The following is a 20,236-nucleotide window of genomic DNA, read 5'->3' as shown; positions in this document are numbered from 1 at the left end:
GAGCAGAGCCCCAGCTGGAACATGAAAGAAAGCCACACGGTGCCTGCAAAACCTTTGGAATGTCTAGCATCAGTCACTATGGACAGTGGAGTGACAAGTCTGTCCAGATTCTCTAGTTAAAGCGAACAGCGCATTGGATGTATTTAAAAGGCACATAAAATACAGAAGATGTGACATAGCCGACAGACCAGTTTCATTTGGAATACCCAATCCAGTTCATGTCCCTTTAAGATGTAAAAAAGTTTGGATAGGTACAGAAAAAGACAAAGAGATGGCTAGGACTTACAAGTGACAGAAGAGTGCAAAAACTATAATTATTTAGCCTTGAAAAGAAGATTAGAAGGGATCTGAGTTCCTTCTTTCAACCCGGTCTTAAAATTAAATTTCATCAAGTCCCTAATAGCTAGTGTGTGGTCAACCCTTGAAATTCTCTGCAGCACAGGTTGGAAGCAAATACTGTAGCTGGAATTTTTCCAAAGGACAGGATAATATTATATCTAACAACATTAGAACTTAGTCAAACTAAGGTAAAGATAATCCTCTTCCATGCTTCAGTATATTAGCTAATCTTCAGCAGAGTCTGGAAGGAATACACACATACTACTCCTGAAGGAAATCTATGCCACTGTACATACGCAGAATTTGTGTCCCCCACATATTTCTTTACTTCCCCACAGAAAAATGACTTTCTGATGGGAAACCAAAAGGAAGCCACAAGAGTAGTCATGCAACCCTCACCAGCAGTATGTTTCGAGTGGCCAGGGCAGCTGGCAGAGAGGTAAATCACTGTGGGGCAGGGGGCAGGACTGGGGAAGACCCCACTAGTGGCTCCTATCCTGTGCTGGGCTCAGCTGCTAGTCCCGGCTGGGCTGGGGAGAACAGGACTTCCTCTTCCCCTGCATGGCATCCGGGGCTGTGTCAGACACCCCCTCCAGATTTCTCCCCCGGCTGTAGGAAGTTCTGCAAATTTCCCTCCTCCATGCTTCCTGCACCCATTGCTCCTCAGCTACAGGGGAAGGGATTACTCTACAGGGAGCTGTTCCTCCATCTGCCCAACCCCTGTGCATCCAGACTCCCTCATACCCAGACCCTCCTGCTGAGACTCACCCACTCCCTCGCACCCAGAACCCCCAACAAACTCTACTCCACTGCACCACCCTGATGAGCCACCCGCCCCGGGAATGCGCCGTACCGAGAGCCAACTAGCTGCACCTGGATCCCCAACCCACTGAGCCCCCAACACCCAGACACCCTTCCTGCTGAGCCCCAGCTACCTTCACCTGGACCATCTTGCAGAGCCCCATTGCAGCCAGAAACCACCACCCCCCCCACCCCGCCAACATCCCCTGTGTATCCAGATCCCCCCTGCACCCGGATCCCCCACTGAGGTGCCCGCACCCAGATTGCCTCACACAGAACCCTCTCAACCCACACCTGGATCCCTCCACACTAAGCCCCTCCACACTTGGATCATGCCTTACTGGCCTGCCTGCCCATATCTGGTGCACCTGGCACAGAGGGGCAGGGCCCTGGGGTGTTTCTGGGGTAGGCCCGGTCCTTACGCTGTGTCAGGGTTGGGTGCAGTCTCATTGCTGAATCCACGTCCCGGGGGGAAGCTGCACAGTGATCTCCCACCTCTGTGCAGCCAGTGGCCTGCGCTCCCCAATGCCATGCTGGAGTCTCCACATTTATTTGAGAAATAAAATTTGCAGAATTTTGCAGATTTTTAAAAAACTGTGTGCAGAATTTAATTTTTTTTTTGTGCAGAATGTACAAAATTGCAAGAGTGACGAGATGAAGACAATCTCCAGTTGCTCCACCAGCCATAAACCATTGCAGAAAAGTCAAGATACTCAATGAGATGGACCAATAACTTGAGCTATTACAGCACATCTTGAGTGAAATTCTGACCACTTGCATCAATGGAAGTTCTGCCACTGACTTTGGTATTGCCAGGATTTTATCCCTTCCTTCAGTTTGTCTTGAGATGGGCAGTTATTTACCAAACAATTTCCATCCATGATCATGTGATAAACATGCAGGAATTATTCTCAGCTACCATGACATTTCCATGCACACAGTGCGGCGGAATCAGGACCTATGAAGTTTCTCTCTGGCCAAATGAGGTTTTGATTTTTTTTTATTATTATTATTAACTGCAAATTCTATCTGGAAGTTTTCCAGTATTTTTCTGGTTCTTTTCCTACTATGAAATATCAAATTATGGAGAGTTTTTTAAAAAAGGTAATGAGGTGAGAGGAGTTAGAGTTTAACTTTCTTATCACTCTTGCAAAGGACTTAATTATATCCAATAAAAATATGATTACGTTTAAAAATAAAAGAACTAAATATAAAATAATAGTGTTCCACTAATTTTACTTTTCAAAATTAATGTTGCTGCACTTTCTATTTTTCTTCAGAGAAATGTCAGGCAGAAATATCAAACTATCCTCAGGGAAAAATCAAAGCATTTGAGACTTTAAAAGAATCCCAGGTTTAAATGAGTTAGTGCATTGGAATTCAGTTGGGAGCAGTGTATTTTGAGTAAGAATGTAATAGAGGGTTTTTTCATTATTAGATTATTCACCTATACATCAAACAGTGGGACCAGTATCTAGAATAGTTACAGCATTTGACCATTTGTAAGCAGGCTTCAGTGTAATCTATTCTTCATTACAGCCTTAACTAGACATTCTAACACATGGAGTAGTTAAAAATATAGAGTTGGAAGTTTACTAAAAGATTGTATAGCAAAAATTGGTAACAAGTTATTAGCAGGTAAAGTTTTCCAGTGGATGATGAGAATAAATCAAGAGACACAACATTCCTAGCTGCATCACTGATTTACTGGGTGACATCACTTCATCTCTGTGCCTCAGTTTCTCTATATGAGAAAATAAGGCTAATGATGCTTGCTCACTTTTGCAAAGCATTTTGAAATCTATGGTTAAAAACACCTGAAGTTTTTTAGAATTTGTAGGTACATGTAAAAATGTTTAGGCTAAAATATGACTTTGTATTTTGGACACCATCTTTCACCTCGAAGAATGCAAGAAATTTTACAAAGTGTTCTTTTCTTGAAAAAAAGAAATAGAATACTATGAAAAAATGCCAGCAGCCCAGTGAGAACACCCAACTGAAACATACAATTAGGTAAGGAGCAGATTCCAGGATAAACTTTCTAAAGGGTTTTTTTTTTTTTTTTTAAATTGAAAAAAGAGTGAACCTTTTTGTATTATGAAGTCTTTGACAGTGTAAGCACCATCTTATCGTCAACTAGGATTTCCAAAAGAATGCATGCCCTATAATGAAGATTGTGTAAAAAATGGTGCACTTGTTCAAACAGTCAGGTAACTTATGCACATTTAGAGTCCCATGCAGTATGTGTTTTAATCTGAAGTGTTAATGGAGGGGATAAAATCTGTGGGGTTTTTAAATAGTTAATTTAGGAAAAATAAGACCTTATAATGGGAACAGTCAGGTTCTAAATAAACAATCTATATTACCATCTGACAGAAAAATAAGCTTCCTAGGGAAAGTCAAGTACCTGGGATTCACTAGCAACAGACCTCTCCACTGAGCACACGTGGATGCTAAACACCAAGTAAAGTGATTATGATCTTCTCAGTGTTATTCTTTAATATTTATGTTATGGTAGCAGCTTGAGGCTCAATCGGGATTAAGGCGCAATGGTGCTTTGGGCAATACAAACACATGGACCCTGCCCTAGAGAGCTTACACAGCAAAAAAATCCAAATTTTTTTTGTTTTACCATCAAGAGCAAACAAGCAGGTACTCAGTAAAACTTCTGAAAGGTTATAAGTATGCAATGCTGGTGATCATCACCAACTGCCTTTAATACATGGAAGAAACAAGGTCCATCTTAAATTTTAGCGTAACATAACATTACCAAATGTTCTTTCCCTCCTTTTTAAATGGAAACTAGAACAGGGTGACTCCTCAGGTCTTTCATTTCATTTTTCATCTTTGTGTGGTGAGGAGACTCCAATTTTTTTCGATCACGGTGGGAGGGAAGTTAAAACATGTAAGAGGTGAGACAGATTGCTTATTTGCACAGTACAGCGATGGTCACATAACCACCACCCTATACCAGAAACCTACTGACCGCTGTACTTACCTACATGCCTCCAGCTTCCATCCAGGACACATCGTACGATCCATTGTCTACAGCCAAATGCTAAGATACAACCGCATTTGCTCCAACCCCTCAGACAAAGACAAACACCTACAAGATCTTTATCAAGTATTCTTAAAACTACAATACCCACCTGGGGAAGTGAGGAAACAGACTGACAGAGCGAGACGGGTACCCAGAAGTCACCTACTACAGGACAGGCCCAACAAGGAAAACAACAGAACACCACTGGCCATCATGTACAGCCCCCAGCTAAAACCTTTCTAGCACATCAACGATCTACAACCTATCCTGGGAAACGATCCCTCGCTCTCACAGACCTTGGGAGGCAGTCCAGTCCTCGCTTACAGACAGTCCTCCCAGCCTGAAGCAAATACTCACCAGCAACTACACACCACACCACAGCAACACTAACCCAGGAACCAATCCCTGTAACAAACCCCATTGCCTACTCTGTCCCCATATCTACTCTAGCAACACCATCAGAGGACCCAACCACGTGAGCCAAACCATCAGGGGCTCATTCACCTGCACATCTACTTATGTGATATATGCCATCATGTGCCAGAAATGCCCCTCTGCCACGTAAATTGGCCAAACTGGACAGTCTCTACATAAAAGAATAAATGGACACAAATCAGACATCAGGAACGGTAACATACAAAAGCCAATAGGAGAACACTTCAATCTCCCTGGACATTCTATAACAGATTTAAAAATAGCCATCTTGCAAAGAAAAAACTCCAAAAACAGACTTCAAAGAGAAACTGCAGAGCTACAATTCATTTGCAAACTTAACACCATTAGTTTGGGCTTGAATAGGGACTGGGAGTGGCTAGCTCACTACAAAAGCAATTTTCTCTCTTGGTATTGACACCTCCTCATCAATTATTGGGAGTGGACCACATCCACCCTGACTGAATTGTCAACACTGGTTCTCCACCTGTAAGGTAACTCCCCTTCTCTTCATGTGCCAGGATATTTATGCCTGCATCTGTAATTTTCACTTCATGTTTCTGAAGAAGTGGATACCCACGAAAGCTTATGGTCCTACCTCTAAATCGTAGTTCTCTTAGAACTTGCTCCTCTGGCAGATGAGCACTGCAAAGTTTCATACCAGCAAAGTTTGTGATTTCAAAAAACAAAGGAAATAACTGAAACAATTTAATATTTTCTTTTACACACAAGAGGAAAGAGCCCTTGTTGCAACTAAGGCCATGATCCTGTAACTAGCTCTGTGTGAATAGGCTCCTGCAGTTTGCAGGGTGAAGGCCTAATAGCTCAGTGCCACCTATCTTTTTTTTTGGTCAGGGGAGTAAGGGAACATTACTGCGTCTCCTGCTTGCTGAAGTCTCTTCCAGCAAGAGCAATCACTTTATGCTTATGTCTGTTTAATAAAGATGAAGTTCTAAGATGTTTGGCATGAACTCAAAGAATGACGCTCCCTAAACATAATGCATTTTCAGGTGAAGCTTCTCACCTGGCAAGTTCTTTAATTAAGTTCGCAATGCGTCTCTTGTCCTCGGGACATAAATCCTTTAAAGAAGCACTCTTCACTCCTCCATTAGTGACCTGAAAAGTAAAATCTGCATTTTAAAATGCAATAGTTTATACAGAACAAGTATTTCTGAAGCTATTAAAAGCATTTCAGGATGTAATGGTTAGAAAATGATGCTAACAAACTCAGACTGGAAATGCAGTGCCTATTTTTAACTTTAAGGGTAATTAAACATTGGAACAATTTACCACATTTTGTGGTGGATTCTTCTAAAAAAAGACATGCTCTAATTCAACCACAAGTTACTGGGCTCAATTCAGGGTTTGCTCCGCAAAGTTCTCTGGCTCCCATTATGCAGGAGATTCAATTAGATAATCAAAATGGTCCCCTGTGGCCTACAAATCTAGGATTATATTTGTATTGTGATTGCACTCAAAATGACTGATCAAAATCAGGAACTCATTGTGTGGCTATACACAGGAGTCAGAGAGAGCAACAGGAATGCAACATACAAGCAGTGATCAGGGTGATATCAGGATAGGTATCTTGTTAGCTCCATTGTGTTTTGTTTATTTAGAAACACACACCAAACTGAGTTATCACCACTCCACTAGCCAGTGTTAATTCTTTATTAGATTTAAAATCTACACTATACTCAACTGCTTCTCAATCGCTGCCAACCTTGCCCCACAAACAAGAATAATTTTTAAATCTAATCTACCATGCTTTCATCTTCTTTCTGAGACAGTCCACGCCTATATTTCATCTAAATAAACGGATGCAATTGGTATCCATGTCCACCAGAGGGCATACACAGTTTATAGTTTAAAACTCCATTCTTAGCATATCACTATTATTGTCATTGCATATAATTAGGCTTGGAAGGATTAGATTATTACTGGTAAATGTTGATTTCACCATGCATATATAAACCAATGAAAAAATATTTCCGATTATCAAAATTTACAGATAGGCAAGGAAAACATCATTTGAGAACTTACAGTTTGATTTAAGGGTATCTACTTTGTATATTGACATGTGAGGTTGCCACTTTGTACTTTAACAATTATAAAACTAACTTTTTGATTCTCAACATCTGCTGTCATTAAATAATTATTGTCTGACCCGTACATAATTTCCCACAACTGAATATTAAATTGTAAAAATCTAAATAAGTGCTTAAAGAGAGACACTATCCCTCAAAATTATTTTTTTTAAAAAAATTGAATTCTGCAAAGCCTGCATATAATTGTGGATATTTCCATGGGTTCTTCCACTGAACTCCAAGTTTGCCCTTACTTAGTAAAAGAACAACTTTATACAGCTAGTGATTGAGTTATCCAAGGCCTGTGCCAGGCATTCTCATACTACAGTGATGAGCTCACTATAAGAATCTATATGGAATAGAAAGCGATCCAAAGAGGAGGTGGAGATTGTATTATTTTTAATCCAAATTATTTACGCCGAGAATTTGGTAGTAATAAAATAGAAATCAAACTAAGTGTAAGTAATGGCAAATACTCAAGAACGTGTTTTCAATGTGCTAGATCTTTACATACATGTAATAAAACCTGCAAGTTCCTATATGCTTGAGTAGAAGACTGGAGAGCTCTAAACCTTGATCATCATCAGATGATGTAGTCACATCATATAACATAACATTCTTTCCATTCTACTAGTATCTCAGGAGGATGTTAAATAGCAGCTACTACAGTTAGACAATTTTAAACCAGCAGACCCAGATAACTTGCATCTGAGAGTTTTTAAAAAGCTGCCTGAGGGAGCTTGCTGGATTGCTAGTGTTGATTTTCAACAAGTCTTGGAGCACTGGGAAAGTTCCAGAAGACTGGAAGAAAGCTAATGTTGTGCCAATACACCTCTACCCCAATATAACACGACCCGATATAACACGAATTCGGATATAACGCGGTAAAGCAGCGCTCTGGGGGCGAGGGGGGCTGCGCACTCCTGTGGATCAAAGCAAGTTCGATATAACGCGGTTTCACCTATAACGCGGTAAGATTTTTTGGCTCCCGAAGACAGTGTTATATCTGGGCAGAGGTGTATTTAAAAAGGGTAAATAGGATGATCTGGAAAATTATAGGTCTGTTAGTCTGACATCGATCCCAGAAGGATAATGGATGGCTGAAACAGGACTCAATTAATAAATAACTAGAGGGTAATATAATTAATGCCAATCAACATGGGTTTATTCTGAGAAAAGATCCTGTCTAACTAACTTGATTTTTTTTTTTATGAGATTACAAATTTGGTTAATAAAGGTAATAGTGTTGATGTAATATATCTGGACTTCTGTAAGGCATGATATTTTGACTGAAAACCAAAAAGGTATAAAAATAACATGGCACGCATGGTCTCAAAATGTAACTGTAAACAGGGAATCACCATTGAATGGGTGAGTTTCTAATGTTATCCCACAGGGATTGGTTCTTGGGCTCTATGCTATTTAACATTTTTATTAATGACCTGGAAGAAAACAAAATCATCACTGATAAAGTCTTCAGATGACACAAACATTGGAGAAGTGGTAAATAATGGAGAACAGGTCACTGATTCAGAACGATCTGGAATGCTTGGTAAACTGGGCAAAAGCAAAGAACATGCATTTTAATAAGGCTAAATGTATAATCTGGGAACAAAGAACGTGGACGATACGTACAAGATGGGGAACTTTATCCTGGGAAGAAGCTAATCTGAAAAAGTTTTGGGGCTCATGGTAGATAACCAGCTGAACATGAGCTCCCGGTGTGACTGTGTGGCCAAAGGGACTAACGTGATCCTTGGATGCATAAACATGGGAATTCTAGAGTAGGAGTACAGAGGTGGTTTGACCTCTGTATTTTGCACTGGTGTGACCACGGTTTTATCTAGTTCTGGGGCCCACAATGCTTTGTCTAGTTCTGGGGCCCACAATTCAGGAAGAATGTAGATAAATTAGAGAGGGTTCAGAGAAGAGCCACGAGAATTATTCAAGGATTAGAAAACATGCTTTATAGTGACAGACTCAAGGAGCTCAATTAATTTTAGTTAAAGAGAAGGTTAATGGTTGAGTTGATTTCAGACTATAAGTACCTACATGGGGGGGAAATATTTAATAGGATCTCCAATCTAAGAGAGAAAGGTATAAAACAATCCAATGGCTGGAAGTTGAAACTAGACAAAATTTAGACTGGAAAGAAGGCATGTATTTTTGACAACACTATTCAATCATTGGAACGATTTACCAAGGGTCTGTGTTCCCTCTATGCTGCGAGGTCACATGGCCGCCCAGAACTGAATCAAGTGCCACGCATTTCATTAGCAGAGCCGCACACATCCAGCAGCACGTGTTCAGGTGTCCCGCCCCGTGCTACTCTGCAGCCATGTTGCTCCTGCCCTCTGCCTTGGAGCCTTTGGTCAGCTGCTCCCGGGACCCTCCCGCTTGCTGTGCGGAACAGGGACAGACGGGGGCGCTGATATCACGGTGTCCCCCTCCCCCCACCCATGTACCCCATCTCTGCAGAGCAGGGGAGGGGGGTCAGGGTTCAGGAGCAGGAGAGCTGCTACGGCCTGAAGGAGCCTTCTGGTGAGTAAGTGCCTTAAAGAGGCAGCACACGGTCTCCCCAGCAGCTAGCTAGCTCGCGCGCTCTCTCTCTCACTCACTCACCTCCCAACACATACTTGTGTTGTTGTTGTTACTTCTTGGTACTTCCTGCAATGTATATAAATTCTCTGTAATTTTATTCTTTCAAAGTGCTGTTATTTTAGTTTCTGGACTGGTCTACGCCTTTCATAAATTTAATTCTTTGAACAGTGAGTTCTAAAATGCCTAGCCTGTCCTAGCTGAAGTAATTATCCCTGTGGTAACTTTTTAAAAATCTATATTATGGTTTTTTCTTTCTACTGGTGGCACACATGACCTCGATATCGGTGCACATAACAAAATTCATTCCACACATGGATAGAAAAAATTAGAGAGAACATTGCCAAGTGTCATGGTGGATTCCCCATCACTGACTATTTTTAAATCAAGATTGGATGTTTTTGCTAAAAAGATCTTGTCCAGAATGATTCCTTTTAAATGAGAGCAGGTCTATGGCCTCTGCAATACAGGTCAGGCCAGATGATCACAGTGGTCCTTTCTGGCCTTGAAATCTATACATCTGTGAATTATGGGTGTTACTAAGCGTACACTGTACTTAATAATCCCACCCTCAAAGACCTCACAATTAAACTGGGGCAAATTTACTACAAAGTACAAGACAGAATAAGTGTTGAAAGTATGAAGCAAACAATAACAAGTTTAACCTTCCCGGACAGTGAATGCTTCTCTGTCTCCTTGTTAGCAGTAATGGGAGTTAAGTGTACACACCAAGGAGAAAACATGCCCTTCAATCTTCAGATTGTTTCAAACCAGTGTTCAAAAGCTAATAAAACAATTACTGTAAGTAGCCTAATAGAAAGACAGGCGATGTTCTTATGCAGAGTTATGTTATTCCACACCCTAAGCTCTAAAATGACCCTCATTCATAGCCTTTTAATTTTTATTTAAATTAAATATGTTTCCTTTGTTAAAACTTTGAGTTTCAGGCTGCAGGTTCCTTTGATCTGACTACCCCACAGTAAGGTTGCCAGGAGTCTCCCAGAATCAGGCTCTATCTCCCAGAGGCTACTGAAGCCAAAACAGGAGACTTTAGGCGCTAAAAGTCCAGCAGGGCTTAGGCAGGCTCCCTACTTATCCTGGCTCCGCACCGCTCCCGGAAGCAGCCAGCACACCCCTGCAACCCCTGGGGAGGGGGCAGAGGGTCTCCATGCGCTGCCCCCGACCCGAGTGCAAACTCCGCAGCGCCCAATGGCTAGGAACTGCGGCCAATGGGAGCTGCGGGGGCGGTGCCTGTGGGCAGGGGCAGCACACGGAGACCCCCTGATCAACCCCGCCTAGGAGCTGCTGCCAGAGGGATGGGCTGTCGCTTTTGGGAGCCACCTGAGGTAAGCCCCGCCCAGCTGGAGCCCGCGCCCCTCACCCCCTCCTGCACCCCAACCCCCTGCCCCAGCCCAGAGCCTGTACCCAAACTCCCTCCAAGAGCTTGCACCCTGCACCCCCTCCTGCACCCCAAATCCCTGCCTCAGCCTGGTGAAAGTGAGGGAGGGTGAGGGAGAGCGAGTGACAGAGGGAGGGGGATACAGTGAGCAGTGGGTGGGGTCTCAGAGAAGGGGCGGGGTAGAGATGTGGCCTTGGGGAAGGGGCAGGGCAAGGGTGTTTGGATTTGTGTGATTAGACAGTTGGCAACCCTACTCCACAGCGTGGCACAGACCATGAAGGCATCCCCCAAGCCCACATAAACTGCACTGCTTGCAGCGACACAGGTGGATTTAGGGGATGAAGAAGGAGCCAGACAAGCTTGTCTTTGCACATTCATAGTCCACACCTCAGATTTGTACCTCAACACACATCAAGGTCCAGAATTCTTAACAGTATAACTACCCTTTAAAAAGAGAATGAGAAGGCCATTGTCTCCACACACAAATGAAAATACAGGCCAAGTTCTACCCAGGTTTACATCTTGTCCAACCCTATTGAATCAGTCAGGGCAAAACATGGCCTTAGGCTAGTATTTTGCATTTATACAGCATCTTTCATCCCCCAAAATTCCAAAGCCCTTCATAAAAACATGCCCATACACCATCATATTTGCTATGAATACCTAGATCTGCTATGAATACTCAGATATGTGAATGATGAAAGACCAAGTCAACTCTGCTAGGATTCATATTAGAGGGGAACACAATTCATTTTTTTCAATGCAGTGTTCTGGCATCTCACCTCTGACTAGCTGTAACTGAAATATAACAAAGTAAAGGGGTCAGTTCTTCCTTCGATACTTAATACCTCTGACGCAACGGGCAGTGGCCATCGTGACTCTAGGAGCAAAGAAACCTTGCAAAACTTCACCTGACTGTAGCAAGTAAAATATCATGAGATTTCTTTTTCCTTTATCATGGAAAGGGTAAGCCTGAACTGTTACGTCTCCATAAGGATTCTCCAAGGCAAGACAACAAGAGAGCCCACTGCAAAAAGATTATGACCTAGTTTCCATCCCTCTTTATTATTATTATTTATATAGTGGGAACAGCTAGGAGGCTCAAGGGCGGGGTCAAGGCCGATCAGCGCTACAAGCTGTATAACACAACAAAAAGACAATCCCACCCCAAACAATTCACAATCTAAGCATAAGATGAAAAACACAAGGTGAGACTTATGGACAATACAAGAAGCAATGGTCACAGCACAGCAGCTGCCTAACTGTTGTCAAGCATTCTGTAGAAACACAGCAGGGGAGAGTTTTAAGGAGGGATTTGAAGAACAAGCTCACCTTGTGTGTGTTTATCGAAAGCAGCTTCCATGTATAAGGGGAAGCATGGGAGAAAGCACCAAAGTGCTTGTTGGAAAACTGGGCAGTCAAGACTGGCATCACTGGCAGAGTGCAGGCAGGAGTTAAAAGCTCAAATGCATATAAGTAGTGATAAGTAGGGTGGGGATAGGTCATGAAGGGCCTTAAAGGTAAAACAAGTAGTTATTATTAAGGCTACGATTTAGTCATGGCAGTCACGGATTACGTGACTTTGCTGAACCTCCGTGACTTCTAGGGCTTCAGGAGGAGGCGGCGGGACTGTGTCCTACAACGGGGCTAGCTGGAACAAGGACCCTGCAGCCCCAGCCCCGCGGCTTCCTCTGGGGGCCGCAGCCAGGCTGGGGGCTGCAGCCCGGGCCATGCACCCAGCCCTGCGGCGTCCCATGGGCTGTAGCCGGGGCCACGCGCCAAAGCCCCGCAGCGTCCTGCGTTTGGCTGGGCTGCCCCCCTGCGGCTTCCCAGGCCAATGTATGTATGCGTCACCCCTGCTCGCAGTAGCCGGGGCTTGGCAGGGGCTTCAGCTGGGCCGCACGCTCCTGCCCCACAGCTGGGCCAGCTCTCCGTGTCCCCCATGGCTGTGCCCGCCGCTGCAGCCACTGGAGTCAGGGCTATGCCCCCTGCCATGGTGGGTGGCTCGGCCTGTCAGTCCCTCCCCCCATGGGACTCCACTTCTTCCCCCTACCTAGCCCTGTCCCCGGTTATTTTTAGTAAAGTAACGAACAGGTCACAGGTTCTGTGAATTTTTGTTTATTGCCTGTGACCTGTTCATGACTTTTACTAAAAATAACAGTGAAAAATTTTTAGCCTTAGTTATCATTTGATGTGGAAAAGACTGAGCCACTAGAGGGATGCAAAGGGGGAGGGGGAATGTGGTTGAAGCAGTGAGCCAGCAAAACAATCTCTGCAATAGCATTTTGAATGGACATAAGTGGGGCAAGGTGGCATTTGTTAAGGACACAGGAGGAGGGGGACGTAGTAGTCAAAACACAAGACAATGAAGGCCTAGATGAGAGTTTAACTGTGAGGTAGTGGGAATGCAGGATCTTAAAGATATTGTGCAGAAAGAAATGACAAGATTTAGACAATGCGTGGATGTAGAGAGTAAAGTATAATGGCTAGATCCCAGATCTAAGTGACAGGGAGGATATTAGTGACTGATAAAGGAGGCATTAAATAAAATATTACTATCAATGTTCCACAGGTGAACACATCTCACCAGAGAGTTCTGAATGGTGAAGTCTATTAGACTATGGGATAGTCTCACAAGGGAAGTCCCACTGCTTTGGAACTTGTCTTGCAATATACTGTAGGAAACAATCTTCTACTGGCAGGGGAATAATGTAGGTGACCTAGTAGGTCTTTAATTTAAAATAGGAAATAAGAAAAGTTTAAAGATACTGTTTGAGAAGTGAAACCAACTGACTAGATTGGATCACTATTTCCTCTCATGTCTTCTGGGTGCTTTATAGCTTATTTCATAGCTAACCAAAGATTTACTATACATAGAACTGTATGGGAATAACAACACATGTTGAATGCAGTCCAACTTGCACTCTATTCATATCATATATTTGCCCTGTCTTTAGACTGCAGGCCCCTCTAGGAAGAGACTTCATTTCTATTGCTGCCTGCTAGCCATCATGCAAGTTTGCAATGGTGTAAAAGTCAGTGATAAGTAATGATTATCTACAACTTTTTCTACTATTTGTCTGAACGCTTCAGAATAAGAAAAGTTCATGCTTGCTGACCTGCTGCCCTGGTGGGTCTCCTGTGCTTCTAAGGGGATCCATGGAAACAGAAGAAGCAGCTCCAGGGACCTTCAGCTTAGCTTCGCTTTTTCGACCCTTTACCACATGTCTTGTTCTTAAATTTCCTTCTGCAGAAATTCCTATAGAAGGAAAACAAACAGACATTGAGAGGAGATACTTAGTTTGCTCTTACAAGCCCCCCACGCAAAATATTTAGATGAATACGGAATTAGCCTAAAGAGATGGATAGCACTAGCTGGAGCCTATCACACATACTTCAAAATAAACTCTGCAAATGCTCCCAAAATAACCTATGGACTTGGACACACCTACTAGTTCTGTCCTATAACTGCACAAACGAAAGCATAAACCAAAGGACCTTCTGTAATAACACTGTAAATAAGGACTAATTAGGCATCATAAATAAGGCTAATGTCACCACCGCTCACGTGACATTTTGATGTTTCACATTTTACAGATATTTAGTCTTGGAAGGATTCGATTTTTTAATTGGTAAATGTCAATTTCACCATACACACACACAAAAAACGAAAAAATATTTCCATTGACAATAATCAAAACGTACAGAGAGGTTAAGTAAAAATAAATGCTGCTTGAAAACTCAGAGTTTGATTTAAGGTATTTACTTCCTATATTTTGACACGGAATGTTGACAATTTGTGTTTTAACAATTATAAAACTAACTTTTCGAATCTCAGCATCTGTCATTAACTAGTGTCTGACCCCTCCATAATTACTCACAACTCCGAAAATTTAAAAATCAATAAAAATCTAAAACTGCTTAAAAATAAACATTGATATTATCCATCTAAAATTATTTTTAAAAAAATGAATTCTACCAAGCCAACATATATACTGTTGCTGTATATTTTTGCCCAAGATTAAAGCTGTTTGTTCCTCATGTCAAACTTATGGGTAACCACAATACCTGGCTCTTATCTGGGAGCTTTTCATCAGCGCATCTCAAAATGCTTCACAATCTTTAACGTATTTATCCTCACAACACCCTTGAGAGGTAGGGAAGTGCATTAACCACACCTGAAAGATGGAGAACCAAGGCACAGAGAGGCTAAATGACTTGCCCAGGGCCACAAAGGAAATCTGTAGCAGAACAAGGAACTGAACCCAGGCCTCCAAAGTCCTAGGCTAGCACCCTGATTACTGTGTGAACACTACAGAGATTTTGTAAAAAAATCTCTCACCATTGCTAACATTAGTTCATCTCCACTGCCAATGACTATGTAGTAAGCTCTGACCATTCCAACGAAGACAAGGTCTTCAGAGCCCTAAGAACCAAATTTTTATCACTGTTTAGAGGTACCAGGAAGTTTTAATATTTCTCACTTAAATTAGCAAACTTGGTACATTTATTTTTTGTATGGAGATTTCAAAAAAGTGAATCAGTAATTAAAAAGAGAAAACTTGTTTAGAAGCTTTCCCATCCCCCTCTCCCATCCCACTCCTCACCCCATTTAGAGCGGACAGAGTTCCTAAAGTTGTCTGATATTTTTTGGTTTTGCATTATGAACTATTTCCACTGTAAATCCAGAAAGTTATCCTAAATCATAAACTTTCCTTTCCACATCACAGACTGTTAGGCCCCGTCACCACCTGGGCTTGAACCATACTAGCTACAATCACATTCAGCCATGTTTTAACTCAGCCGTAGCACAGGGCCTCTACCTTGCATAACCAGGGTTTTATTAAAAAAAAAGTCAACCTAGATCACATGGTTTCTCAATGCAGTTTGCAGCCCAATTCTGTAAACACACACCTACCTCACTCATGTTATGTGTTACAGGCATATTTTTTAGGATCAGGCAAGGACACAACCTTGTTATTACTTGTTTTAAGGCTCTGTGTTTGAAAACAGTTAACATTATTATAAATTCTGGGACAATTAATACTGTCATCTAAACTAAATGTAGAACAGTTCCATCTTTTACTATAGACTGGATCTATCTGCATTTAATTTATCTTGCCCCAAACCTCGCTAAGAGATGTTCAAGCATTTAGAGATGTTCACTTTTTTAACAGGGACACAATTAAGATTCAGCCTGCACCACAGATTAGCCAGAACTGTGCTGTATGACTACGTCGGAATGGGTCCCTAAAACAATTAATCTTCCACTGTATACTTTTATAATCAGTGAGCCATAGATCCTCTACTATAATCCTTTATGTCCCAACACAAGCAGGCTCTACGTCTCATGTGCAACTGAAAAATACAAAACTGAAAAATCACGGCAATGTTTCACTGGACAATGTGTCATTTACAACTACTAGGACGTCATACCTGGCACGTACACCATTGGCTGTTCTTCATCAGAAACTGTATGCAATTTCATTAAAGGAAAACAAATCAAAGAGAAAAAGTCCAAGCTGAGATCTACAAAAAGAAATACGAAAATGCGCCTTTAAATCTGTGATTTGCAAAAAAGATTGTTGACCCGGTGCCATTTATGGTTCTCCACCATTTAGAAAGCATCTAAGGCATGACAAACTTGACCAGAACAAAACACGAACACAGACTTCAAAAGACACGTACTAACATATGCACTCTGTATGTACAGTATTCAGAGTAGCAGCCGTGTTAGTCTGTATCCGTAAAAAGAAAAGGAGTACTTGTGGCACCTTAGAGACTAACAAATTTATTAGAGCATAAGCTTTCGTGAGCTACAGCTCACTTCATCGGATGCATACCGATGAAGTGAGCTGTAGCTCACAAAAGCTTATGCTCCAATAAATTTGTTAGTCTCTAAGGCGCCACAAGTACTCCTTTTCTTTGTATGTACAGTACTAGCTTTCATCTAAAGATCTCAGAGGTCATCTTTACAAAAGATTCATGGGACCAGCCCCAGTTGCAACTCCGAGTATTAAGGTAATAAAGCAACACAACATTTATTTGAATTAGACTAAGTTAACATTATATAAGGAATCTCTTGGGGACAGACAGGGAAGGCAAATTGCTGAGACTTCTGTATATAGTCACACTGACACTGAACCACATACCACAACAGACTACACAGTGCACAAGGTACTTGATTAAGACCATTAAGCTAAAAGGAAACAAAGATTTAAAAGGAAGTTGGTCATTTTCAGCTGATCTTTCCTCACAGGACAGATGAAAGTTAACCGTCTGGGGACTTTTCATGTATTTGTTGAGGCAGATCAAGATTTGGTTTCAGGCAGTTATTTGTGAAGAAAGCTATTTCAGAAACGTTCAAATAACTGGTTGTCACAATCATAAATACAATTTACTATATCTAGCCCTCTAAAAGCACCTGGTACTGGGCAACATATTATTTATATTACAGTAGTGCCTACAGAGCCAAAACCTCTGCCCCGCATAAATTAGTCTAAAGAGAAGAGCACAAAAAACAGCAGAATCCAGAGCAGGGAGTGGCCTTTAGAGTCTCTTCTTTAAAGAGACAGTATGCAGTTTTCTTGTAGCCGTGTCAGTTCCAGGATATTAAAGAGACAAGGTGGGTGAGGTAACAGCTTTCTTTGAACCAATTTCTATTGGTGAGAGACACAAGCTTTTGAGTTTACACAGCACTCGTCTTCAGGTCACGTGTAAGCTCTGTGTAAACTCGAAAACTTGTCTTTCTCACCAACAGAAGTTGGACCAATAAAAGACATTACCACACCCACCTTGTCTCTAAAGAGACAGCGTCAGTAAGCAGAGGTAAAGATGTTTGTTTGCAGCATAAATTATTAACCCTATCTTTGACTGAAAGAATTGCAGGAGTCCAACTTGTGTCACTATTTATGATGTTTATTTTTTCGCATTTCTCTGGTCATGGACAATGAAACTCAATTACATCAGTTCCTCAATTGTCTCACTTTCATATTCTTTGGCTGCAATGTTTGGGTCTCAAATACTGCAGGGCAAAGTTTACAAACAATCGTTCTCATTCCCAGACCTGAGGAAGAGCTCTGTGTACCTTGAAAGCTTGTCTCTCTCATCAACAGAAGTTGGCCCAATAAATGATGTTACCTCACCCACCTTGTCTGTCTAATATCCCGGGACCAACACAGCTACAACACCAAAGCATAAACTCTGCCCAGATAAGCAGTAACGCTGGCAACTTGCTGAGAGCTGTGTAAAACGGAGGCAATTGCATATGCTGAATGCAGTGGCCCGCAGGGGAGACATGAAGTTGCTATCCTTATATACCATCTTGATCCAAGAAGCCACTGCTGGGATCAAGATACCCACTGGACAACTTTTTCCCCACCATGCACAGCTTAGACTAAAATAACAATGTCATGGCAACAACCAACATTTCTATAAAGCAGCAGTGCTGTGGCACTAGGTATGGTGCATGAGCCAGCAAAACCACCTCCAAGGGCCATTCACTGTATTACAGAGAAGGAGCACCCTTCCAAGCTACGACACCTCCCAGTCTGTGTGTTCCCTACCAAATGTCCCCAGAACAGTTCAGATGAACTCCCACTGAGATAATGCACAACTGTGTACATATATGCCCACCCCCACTGCCACATTTAGCTGAGATTCTCCCCCAACTCCATCCATACATATGACAGGCTGGGACAGGACACTCTTCCCAGCGCAGGTTGATCCCTATATTTCCTCCCCATGAGATGAAACAACCCCAGGGTCTTTACACACAAACACACACAATATGTGTACACCTCCCCATGTGCGGAGGGTCCTCAGCCTCTATGTCTCCTTTCTTAGGTACTTATATGGCCCTCATCACCATAGTAGCTGAGCCTCTCACAATCTCTAGTGTATTTATCCTCACACACACACACCCCCACCCACCAGTGTTATCCCCATTTTACCAAGGATGTTTGTGGCAGAGCAGGGAATCGAACCCAGGTCTCCCACAAGCTAACATCCAAACCACTGGACCATCCTACAGGTTGAGCCGCGAGCCCCCATGTCTCCTACAGGCTCAGCGCCCCCGTCCCCCCCCACGCCCCCGTCTCCTACAGGCTCAGCGCCCCCCCCCCCCCAACGCCCCTGTCTCCTACAGGCTCAGCGCCCCCCCCACGCCCCTGTCTCCTACAGGCTCAGCGCCCCCCCACGCCCCTGTCTCCTACAGGCTCAGCCCCCCCCCCACGCCCCTGTCTCCTACAGGCTCAGCCCCCCCCCCACACGCCCCTGTCTCCTACAGGCTCAGCCCCCCCCCCCCACGCCCCTGTCTCCTACAGGCTCAGCCCCTCCCGCCCCCCAACGCCCCTGTCTCCTACAGGCTCAGCCCCCCCCGCCCCCCAACGCCCCTGTCTCCTACAGGCTCAGCCCCCCCCGCCCCCCAACGCCCCTGTCTCCTACAGGCTCAGCCCCCCCCCCCACGCCCCTGTCTCCTACAGGCTCAGCCCCCCCCCCCCCCCCCTGTCTCCTACAGGCTCAGCCCCCCCCCCCCCCCCCACGCCCCTGTCTCCTACAGGCTCAGCCCCCCCCCCCCCCCACGCCCCTGTCTCCTACAGGCTCAGCCCCCCCCCCCCCCACGCCCCTGTCTCCTACAGGCTCAGCCCCCCCCCCCCCGCCCCTGTCTCCTACAGGCTCAGCCCCGCCCGGCCTCTGCTCTGCCCCCACGGCCCAGCCCCCGGCCGCTGCCGCCTAAGCGCTCCGCGAAGGATACTGTCCCTGCTCCAGTAAACGACTCCTCCAGCCCCACCACCCACATCCGCCATCTTGAAACAACCGCCACTCCCAGCGTACCCCCGCCGCCCCCCGGCGCTCGCAGCCCATTGGCTCCCCGACCCCAGCTTGGTCCTGCTACCGCCGAGAGAAGCCAAGGCAGGGGCGAGTCTGTGCGCTTACCCGGAAGAGCGGTGCATTCTGGGAGTTGTATTTCTCCCCACGTTCTGGTCCAGGGAAAGCGGTCCTCAGCGAACTCCAAATCCCAGGAGGCACCGCTCCCAACCGCCCGTCGGTCCACTGGGAAGAAAACTACAGCTCCCAGAGTTCCTGGCTGCGCAGACTCCGCTACAGGGCGCGAGCGGGGACAAAATCAGCTTCATTCTCCTCTCTCTGTCTGGGGGTTGCGCTGGGCAAGGGGCGTGCCGAGGATGGAGGACAAGCCTTACAGCAGCCTCAAGCCCTCTCTGGACAGGCTCACCCTGGGGGTCACCCGAATATTAGGTGAGTGAGGGGCCGGCCGAGGGCCTAGAGCGGGCCTGGGTCGCCGCGTTGGCACGGAAACGGCCCTGGTGTGTTGGCATGGAAACGGCCCTGGCGCGTTGCCAGGGAAACAGTGGCCAGGCTGGCATCGGAGTAGCCCTGCCATGGTGGCAACGACCTGGGGGCTGGTGGGGGGACTCACAGGCCGCCTGCAAGCTCCATGGCAGATCCACACGTGGGCACCGCCCGCCTGCCAGCCACGATACCCGCAGCCTCTTATTATTGGGGTCAGCGGCGAAACCC

General features: G+C 44.3%; 2 protein-coding genes across 9 annotated transcripts in view; one reads left to right on the top strand and one right to left on the bottom strand.

Moving 5' to 3' along the window:
• Positions 1 to 19,624, bottom strand: part of KIAA1328 (KIAA1328 ortholog) — a 265,733-nt gene extending 246,109 nt beyond the window's left edge. For 6 of the 8 annotated variants that reach the window (XM_037902428.2, XM_043547687.1, XM_037902429.2 and 3 more), the window contains exons 1-4: positions 19,452 to 19,624; positions 16,133 to 16,168; positions 13,816 to 13,955; positions 5,637 to 5,728 (exon numbers count right to left, since the gene is read on the bottom strand). In XM_037902428.2, coding sequence (XP_037758356.1) covers positions 5,637 to 5,728; positions 13,816 to 13,955; positions 16,133 to 16,168; positions 19,452 to 19,503 — 320 coding nt within the window. In that variant the 5' untranslated portion in view covers positions 19,504 to 19,624. Of the gene's footprint in view, positions 1 to 5,636; positions 5,729 to 13,815; positions 13,956 to 14,764; positions 14,875 to 16,132; positions 16,226 to 19,451 lie in introns of all 8 variants that reach the window. The other 2 variants (XM_037902430.2, XM_037902425.2) reach the window with 2 other exon arrangements.
• A 111-nt stretch (positions 19,625 to 19,735) lies between these two features.
• Positions 19,736 to 20,236, top strand: part of TPGS2 (tubulin polyglutamylase complex subunit 2) — a 28,715-nt gene continuing 28,214 nt past the window's right edge. Inside the window, exon 1 of the mRNA XM_037902431.2 lies at positions 19,736 to 19,954. Within this exon, the coding sequence (XP_037758359.1) occupies positions 19,882 to 19,954 (73 nt within the window). The 5' untranslated portion in view covers positions 19,736 to 19,881. The remainder of the gene's footprint in view (positions 19,955 to 20,236) is intronic.

Source organism: Chelonia mydas, chromosome 5 (assembly GCF_015237465.2).
Source record: "Chelonia mydas isolate rCheMyd1 chromosome 5, rCheMyd1.pri.v2, whole genome shotgun sequence".
In the NCBI taxonomy this organism is placed as follows: domain Eukaryota; kingdom Metazoa; phylum Chordata; order Testudines; family Cheloniidae; genus Chelonia; species Chelonia mydas.
This window is presented reverse-complemented; position numbering and strand designations above follow the sequence as displayed.